General features: G+C 37.6%; 1 protein-coding gene across 1 annotated transcript; it reads left to right on the top strand.

The window, feature by feature from the left end:
* The first annotated feature begins 362 nt into the window (after nucleotides 1-362).
* cdc42l2 (cell division cycle 42 like 2) lies at nucleotides 363-9,621 on the top strand. Its single transcript, XM_046869484.1, has 6 exons — nucleotides 363-519; nucleotides 6,020-6,140; nucleotides 6,260-6,332; nucleotides 7,209-7,318; nucleotides 7,429-7,626; nucleotides 8,406-9,621. Exons 2-6 carry the CDS (start codon nucleotides 6,036-6,038, stop codon nucleotides 8,493-8,495), a joined length of 576 nt encoding a protein of 191 aa, XP_046725440.1. The 5' UTR covers nucleotides 363-519; nucleotides 6,020-6,035; the 3' UTR covers nucleotides 8,496-9,621.
* Nucleotides 9,622-9,624: the final 3 nt, after the last annotated feature.

Below are 9,624 nucleotides of genomic sequence, written 5' to 3'. Positions count from 1 at the left end.
CGCCCCTTTCAGATAAATGATCTCCAGACTCCTCTGTTTAATCACGAGCTCAGTTTTTTGTTTGCACATACAGGGGTTCTACATGTTTTAATCCACTAGGTTCTCAGGTAGAACCCTGGTTCTCTACTGTGACCCCTAGACCAGGATTAAATTATTCGTAAATGTTGAATGGAAAGATGAACATCTGGAATTAATACTTTTATTTTGCCTTTAATATACCAACAGTTCACAGCAATTGACCCCCTCTTACAGCATTACAACCGATGACCCCAGACTCAGTAGCTCAAGTCATGGTTTTTCTTTTTTTTTTTGTTAGTTGTTATTGCCATACACGATGCTCCTCTGCTCCTTCTCCTGTGTCTATAGCAGACTTTTATTGTGTATGAAGGAAGCTGAGAGTTTGGGCGGCCACCGTTAAAAAAAAAAAGAAAAAAAAAAAAGAAAAAAATTCCTGTCCCCTAGTTGCTCTTTTCCTCTCTGTATCTCGCAACTCGCGCCACCTTCATCTAAACGTATTTGGTAAGAGACTTATTTATTTATTGAAATACTTCATGAATGTCACCTTATAAACCTTCAGAATCGGAGACTTGTCAGTATTTTGCTAATGGCGTTAAGCTAGCCTTTTTAGCCAAGAAATACCCGTGAGCACAATTACACACATTAGTAGTAAAAATGTGTGTAAAGGTGAAATATATTTAGTTTAAAAACAATCCGGTGTAACCGTGTTAAACAATGTGGTTTATTATTTGCATTAGCTGACCCCTTTTTTGCGGTTGTTAGCTGGTTTAGCAATGTTGGCCTGTATCCTGTCTCAGCAAAATGTCCTCCCTTACTGCGCATTTATATAAAATACCTACACATTTAGATTTTATTTCGTCTCATTTGTTACTGTATTCATAGCGAAAATGTAGTGACATAGAAGTAATCTATTTGGATAGTATAAATCGGCTTGTTAGACATTTCTCCCAGCATCTTATATATATATATATATATATATATATATATATGTATTCCCGTTGTGTATGTGTGTGTATATAGGGGAATATATATATATATATATAATATAAAACATTACACACACACCTTTATCTCAATCATGAATTTGTGGGTGTGTAAGAGTGAAGTAAGCTTTCGCAAGAAGTGATGTAATTTTTTGACCAGTCCTGATTTTATGGCATGTAGGGATTTTATATAAGAATCTAAACTTTACGTCTAACATAATTTATAAGAATATAATCTTGTTTTTACACTACAGTGGTTTCCTGATTTAACTTTCTACACTATATATACACAGTGTCCTGTATAATCTGACAGGCCCCGGATGGGGGGGGAGGGGGGTCTATAGGAGCAGGCAGAATGAACGGGCCTTGTTGAGTCATTAAAGGTTAAACAGTCGATTTATGTATTTCTACATATGTAGATATATAAATATTTATTGTATTATTTTACAAATTACCTCAAAGAAATACGGGAAGGGTAAAAAAAATACAAAGGTTATTGGCTTATTAAACCCGTGTGGAAAAGTGTTTTCCGGTTTAGAATGCTTGCTCGTGTTTGGATGCGCGTCCTGTCAATCAATCATACAGGCTTTTTTACGGGCCAGTGTGGCTCCTTGGGGGCGGAGCTTCACCACCATGCTGAAGTTAGGTTTTTAGACCTGGTCTTTAAACATAAACACAAATTAAATACATAAATTAAAAAAAGATATAAAAAAATTCAACAATTGAGAGTTGAGGAAATGTGTGTGGGGTGAGTTAAAAAAAAAAAAAAAATTTAAAGCATGAGTATCACTAATCATAGAAAAAGCAAATCAAGACTATACTGTGGTGCTGTTGAATTGCCAAATCGGATTCATTTGAAGGTGTTGATTATTTTTTTCTATAATTGCAGCGCTGTCTTATTGTTTTCTATGAATAAAACGTTTTCACAGGTTTATATACACGCACTGGTTCTAATACTTTGTTTTTTGAGCTTCAATCTCACTCTGATGCTCCATATAACCTTCGACCAATACTGGTCTATTTAATATATACGAGTTTCAGTGCTTTGTAACGGTATTGTTTTCTTTAGGAACAGTGTGAATTCTCAGTAACGTGGCAAGATGTTTTATTTTTCCTTTGCGTGAGAAAATGTCTTCCAGAGAGAGGCTGGTAAGGGAATGGCCGTTTACCGCTGCTATAACTTGCAATAGAATTACAGATTAAAATGTATTATGACGTTTTTTGCTGCGGGAAAAAAAAATGTTTACCTCCGACTAAAGTATATTTTTTATACCATTTTAAAGTGCCTTTTTAGTCTTTATTACCCAAGGCTTTCTGTCAATGCCACGTTTTCAGAGCCTGCTGCAACTCTGCAAACCTGGTTTGCGTAAACATAATCTCTTCCCATTTTAAGTCACCTTTACATTTAACGTGTGAAAGGGATTTGTGTTAAAAGAGGAACCAGGCTGTTTTCTATATACAATAATGATTCAAAAGATCTTTGTTCCAAACCTAACTTTACCGGCATTGATTTGATGATTCAACACAGGGTTGAACTTTGGCTAGTTTAGAGGCATTCATTGGAATCCTGTTCTTGTTTACAGGAAGAAAACCTATGAAACACCTATTCTTGTTGTATTAACAATGTCCTCCTGGTCAATTCAGTCAACCTAGCAGCTAACGTGTTTACTGCTGTTTTTCCAATCTACTTGAATAGGCAGAGACCCATAGGCCTGAAACAGATCAGCTCTAAAACCAGAGGAGTTAAAATCTGACAAACCCCCAAGTCTTCCACATCACTCCTTCATTCATACTTACAAAAATGACACGTACCTTGTGTACAAACTGTCCTCAGGAAAAATGTCAAGAGGGGGGGGTTAAACTGCATCTCACTGCCATAGAGATAACCTTAAAAAACATTATCACATTTGGACAATATCTTTAATAGAGTATAATATTACTGACAAGTATCAAAAACATGTACTCAGACTGGAAATACTGGTATCTATGCATTCCTTGTAACTGTGGTAGCAGTGATGGTCCAGCCAGACATGGTTTGCTAATCGTTAAGTCAAGTGGCTTTTTAAAAAAAAAATTTATCATTATTCTTCTGTAAAATGACCATTTTTCGAGGACCCTGGCACAACAGTAGAGCTGGTAAAGTGGTACAGTACATAAGATCACATATAGAGCAATTGCTTAACAAGGTACGATGAGTGCAGGACATATATGCACTACAATAAATACACAAAACAGTAGGCGGTTGGTTGCGAAAGCTGTTGCATAGTGGATGGCAAAATGACGATTAGACGATTGATGAGCCCGTGAGAGGAGTGGTGGTGGTGGTGCCACGGATGCTTTGGTACCTTCTGCCAGATATCAATATAGTGAGGGGTTCATGAATGGAGTAAAAGATAAGATATAACTTTATTCATCCCACAGTGGGGACATTTCTGTGTTACAGCAGCAAAGCCAAAAAGAAAAGTAGAAACATCATACAGTAAATAGTATATACACAACACAATGTATAAATACAAAAGAAGAAGAAAAAGAGACCACAAGTAAACATATTGCACATAGGTAATATTGGTTTGAAATTATTGTTACTGCACATGTTGCAAAGGAGTTTGTCTGCAATGCTGTTGAGTTTGTGAATGCAGGGCTCAGTATATGAGGTGGTTGGTTCTCACAATTTATTGTAGAGTCTTGCGGTGAGACTCTGTGCATTTCCTGTACTACACAGTGATCGAGCTGGCCAGGATGTCGTTGTGACTCTGTAGAAGGTGGTGAGGATGGGAGGGGGAAGATTGGCTTTCTTTAGTCAAAAACATTTTGTAATATGGCTGAGATGGTGGCCTCTATCTGCACAGTTGCTATTTTTATCAGACTATGACTTTAGTAATGCTGGGACTTGGCATACAGCCACCATATAAAATGTATTGCACTGCTTGATTTGAAGCAGTTTTCTGCCTCTTCTATAATCCAACTCTCTTTAAATTCTGAGTTTGCAGTTCAGTTGATGTTGATACATTTTTCCAATAGAGTATCACATTAAACACAATTATTCAGCTTGTTCGAATAATCACTTACAGTTGGTGCTGCACAATTATCCGTACGTCCGCTTGTGCGATTACATGGAAGCAAACGTTGCGATTTAATGATGTGTGGACACGTACTGTCTGAGAACAGTTTGCGGATTTTTAGTGGCGCTAACAAAATTAAAATGTCCAGATGTGTGTAGCATGAAGGCCAGGTGAAGCAGACAGACACCGAACTGGTAGCCAAAAAATTATAATACGCTACCTCCGTTATATGGCGATGTTTTAGCTTTAAGATGACCAAAACTGAGCAAAGAGAGGAACTGTGCTGGAACCGTGCAGATCTGGAAGAAAGAGACGACAGGCGATGGGTCGACAGACAGAGCTTTTGCCCCACTGCTATTTTTTTCCTTGTATATTTACTGTATAACCTGAAAAATGCTTTTCACCCCACAAGTTTTCAATCGGATTATGGTCCGGGGAATTGGGCTGGCCACTCCATAACGTTAATCTTGTTCGTCTGGAACCAAGATGCTGCTCGCTTACTGGTGTGTTTGGGGTCGTTGTCTTGTTAAAACACACATTTCAAGGGCATTTCCTCCTCGGTATAAGGCAACAAGACCTCTTTAAGCATTTAAATGTACTTAAACTGATCCATGATCCCTGGAAAGCGATAAATAGGCCAAAACACTGTAGTATGAGAAGCATCCCCACATCATGATGCTTGTGCCACCATGCTTCACTGTCTTTACAGTGTACTGTGGCTTGAATTCAGTGTTTGGGGGTCGTCTAACAAACTGTCTGCGGCCCCTAGGCCCAAAAAAAAAACAATCTTGCTTTCATCAGTCCACAAAATATTGCGCTATTTTCTCTCATTTTCCCCATTTCTTGCCAATAGCTTGGCTTTACAGGTAACTTCCGTCGATTACCCTGGAGCTGATCAGTGGCTGAGTCTTTGCCATTTTGGCTATTCTTCAAATCAATTCGAACGGTAGTTTTCCGTTTCCTTCCACGGCTTTCTGGTTTCGGTTGCCATTTTAAAGCATTTGATATCATTCGAGCTGAGCAGCCTTTCATTTTCTGGACTTCGTTATATGTTTTCCCCTCTCTGATCAACTTTATAATCAGAGTACGACCCATTTTCCTCCGATTCTCAGAGAGAAATGTGCAGTACAACATTCCAACCTTCATCTTTCAACGAGGGGACACTTGTTTGACACCAGTTTCTTCACAGAATAATTGACCTCTTTAATTAAACTCCACACTGCTTTTATTTTGAACATGTTTGATGATTCATATACACACAGTGAGCCACATGCATGTAATTACTGTTGGGTCTGTGGGTTTTCTTATTACTCTACTACACCTACTAGTAAAATATTTACCATGTAGAAATATCATTTCTACCAAAAACAGTGATCTGAATGTGATGTTGGACTGCTATTAATTTAAACAAACCATATTTATGCGGGACACACCCACTTGCGGCTATTTTGAAAACCTTTCTAGTTTTACAAATACACATTTCAGCATTATTACTAATCTGTGTGCAATCTGGCTTTTAGATGACTTGAGTTCTTGCTACAGATCTCATAATGTATCAACTGATCATTTTGCTCAGGCTAGAGACTTGGTTTATTCACATAAATTGTATTTATTTATTTATTTTTTTAACTATAAGTCACCTGTAGTGTGAAATATTAAGCCTCAGTTTGTAGCTATTTTGTTTGTTTTTACACAGGCAATGAATATGATTCAGAAACAAGGAGTATTATTACCAAATATTTTTTCCCCACTTTGATCATAAAACCAGTAGAATGAATCAGAATTGTGACCAGCATGATCTTTTACACCCATCATTTTTTGTCTTTGTACAGTTATAGAAAATCACTCAATATCTGACCAATCAGATTTGAACATTTAAATTCAGTGTTATTCATGTCTATTCTTTATTAACGTTGCTGCTCCCCCCAATAATTATTATTATTATTATTTTTTTAGATATCCGAGTGCAACAATGCAGACAATTAAATGTGTAGTAGTTGGTGATGGTGCTGTGGGTAAAACCTGCCTCTTGATTTCATACACCACAAACAAGTTCCCTTCGGAGTACGTACCAACAGTAAGTATATGAACTTTTTATCTCTCTGAATATTAATATTATAAAGTATTGTTAATGCCCATGGTTAATAATCTCAGGATGCTACAGAAATCGGCTGTTTGCTTTGTTTTTATTTCCAGGTGTTTGATAACTATGCTGTGACCGTAATGATTGGCGGTGAACCGTACACTCTCGGATTATTTGACACTGCAGGTATGGTGTTGTCTTTGCGCTTCCCAGTAGGCTTCTAGGTTTGGTGTTGATATTTACAGTGTTGGAAAGGATTTTGCTAATCATCCAAAACTGAATTCACATTAGGTGCGTTTACACAGAGCTTTGAAATCGTTTTAAAATTATTCCATATAAACACCTCAATCAGTTTGAAAGGAAACCTTTCGATAAACTGAACAAAAGAAAAAGTCTGCCATGTAAACGCTTTAAACCGATTACTTTTATAAAGACCCATAACTAGAGGGACAAAATGCGCTTCCTCAAATCTCTGTGCGATTTCGGATGCCTCTTCACCTGGCATCCGTATCAGATCTCGTATCGGCCCATTCATCGTTCCCTTGTACAATATGATCCGCTGCAGCACGGTATTAAACACAGCTTCCGAATGTGTATAAAACAGCTGCGACACGCGTAATTAGAGGAATTGGATTTCCGACGGTCTCTTCTTCCCTCTACTAGTCCACACAAACGTGTGAATGACCAACGACTCATGCGAAAGTTTAGTTTCCATTCCAGGTCACTAAATTCCAGCAGTGCAACTCGTTCCCACCAACCGTTTCTACAGACCTTCATCCACACACTTCTGCTTTTCAGAGGAGGGAGGGAGGGGAGGGGAGGGGGTGGTACTGAGATGCTCCTTAGAGAGGCACAGCCACCAAAAAGCTCAGCTTCCTGCACCAGACTGTTCCCGCCTACAAATTCCCGCCATTGCTCGACATGCCTGTTCAGTGTAATGATCACATTATTTATATCTTTAATGAAAGTGATAGTAAAGGTTAAAAGCAGAATGTTACGGTTGTACGGAGCAAAATAAATGGTAAATTTGTGCCTCTGAATCGAGCTGTTCTCTCCATCCAGGTCAGGAAGATTACGATCGGTTGCGACCCTTGAGCTACCCCCAAACTGATGTCTTCTTAGTTTGTTTCTCTGTGGTTTCACCATCATCCTTTGAAAATGTCAAGGAAAAGGTATGTTCCTCTACAGCAACAAAACACAAGCCTAATATTTTAAATGTCTATATTTTGGTTTTAATAATAGTTGAACCTGAAGTGTTTGCTTTTCCTTGTTTTGCATGAAGTGGGTGCCTGAGATTACCCATCACTGTCCAAAGACCCCGTTCCTGTTGGTTGGGACACAGATTGACCTACGAGACGATCCCTCAACCACCGAGAAGCTTGCCAAGAACAAGCAGAAGCCCATCACTCCAGAGACAGCCGAGAAACTCGCCAGAGATTTAAAAGCGGTGAAATACGTGGAATGTTCTGCTCTAACACAAGTGAGTCTGCTAAAAACACAGTTCTAACAGGTGCAGCACACGCAGTGTAGGAAGAGGACACGGGTGGCAAGGAAACAGCTTTGTGCACAAAATAATCTTTCAGGGTTTGGCATTCAGCCTGGTAAAGCAGCGCTTGTGACGAAAAACAGAAACAAGCAAATCTAATAGAAGCGAATCAAAGCAAAAATCAAACAGGGCACACAGCAGTTCAGCTTTGGTTCCTCCGCTGTAGTGACACGGGGCTGAGCCTCAGATTATGTCACTGCTTTTATGTTTAGAATAACAAACAACACAAAATTGGGCATGAGAAACATTGACGTGTTAATGCTCAACAAAAATTGTATTTGAGAGAAAATTCTTCTGCATGCTGAAAATTAGGTTCCTCAAAACTTTTAAAATTTATGAATACATCAGTGTCCCTATAGATGCTGCTTTTGTGCTTTTAAATGCATCTTTATGGATGCTTGGGGCGGGAGATTTAACTAAAGTCACAATTCTCAAAAGGCATTACAGCACAGTTATTTATTTTTTACTTACATTTTTTTTTTATAAAATAAAAGTTTAATATTGCATCAGCAGTTTCATAAAAAATATATACAGATTTTATTTGAGAGAAAAAAGTCACATTATTGTCATTCATCCGGTGATACACTCTCAGAAAAGCCATATGATGATACATTGTGCTACAACAAAAGCCTATAACTGTACTGCAAGCTTTATTCAGATCGTTCTCAGTTCAGGTTTGCTTACACAAGTCATTTCCTCGTCTCTCTTTGTAGAAAGGGCTAAAGAACGTATTCGACGAGGCCATACTCGCTGCACTGGAGCCTCCAGAGCCCAAGAAGAAGCCTAAATGTGTTCTTTTATGAGCTCAACTTCACCGTAGGTCCTTTCAGCCAGAAACCATCCATGACAACGATCCATCTACAACTGAATCCGGTTCACGTTCAGGAAAGGACTTAACTTATAGCAACTATTATGCTTGTGTTTTGGTTTTTTTCCTTATTTTGCCTTGAATCGTTCTGCCATCCGAATTAAGCGAATAGAATAAGCGTAAGGTAAGAGTAAGAAAATGTCAGCAAGGTTATCATAATTTGTATTATATTTCATTTGTATTTTTTTCAGATAGGATTAAAAAGTCACTGCTAAGGCTAAAGAAAACATTTTAAATTCAGTTTATTTATTCATTCTTAATATTGACAATATTAACCTGTTTAGTTCGATAAAATAGATAAAACACAAATCGTAATAGAAAAGAATGAATTTCAGCTGTTAAAGTGGTGTTATTTTGTACAAATTAACTAGTCATCTGTAAAATAATAGATTTTCTTAGGACTCCAGGGAACCTGGACAGTGTTACTGTATACGATTACATAGAGGTTGAGCTGATCTATAGGAGCATCCTGAACTATTGGCTCGAACTGCCTCATAAGTTCAAGGGAGGGAAAAAAATATATAATAAAAAAAGAAAAGGTGAACCAAAGCAGGGTTTGTTCAACCGCTAAATATCAAGCTCAATATTATAAGCCACTGGGACATTTTCCCCACAGTCTTGTTAAAATTCAGCTCTCAGCTGAAAAAAAAAATATAACCATTTGATGCAACTCTTCATTCCAATTTTCTATGTCCAAAAAAAATCTAATAAATAAATTAAACTTTACACATCAGGATGAATGATGTTGCCAGATTATACACGCGCTTTGCTGAGTAGGTTGTACTTTTCATCTTGTATATTTATTTTAAACAGTCCTGAATTTAATATGATATAACAAGCACCAGTAATTGTCCCAAATATCAGACTTCGACGTGTTTTCCGTGCTCGGGTGCGATAAAATAGTTTATCATAATTGTGTGTGAAGTTGGTCTTTTGCCATTCAGATTCAGCCTCGGTTGATGATTTTTGTTTTTGTTTTATATTTTTATATGGAATGTTTCGTTAAAGAAAATGATCACGTGAATATTACCTCAAAATAAACATTTCCAATGTTTAACAAATGC

The sequence above is a fragment of the Silurus meridionalis genome, chromosome 16 (assembly GCF_014805685.1).
Source record: "Silurus meridionalis isolate SWU-2019-XX chromosome 16, ASM1480568v1, whole genome shotgun sequence".
NCBI lineage: Eukaryota > Metazoa > Chordata > Actinopteri > Siluriformes > Siluridae > Silurus > Silurus meridionalis.
Note: the sequence above shows the minus strand (reverse complement) of the source record. Positions and strands in the feature narration are given on the sequence as shown.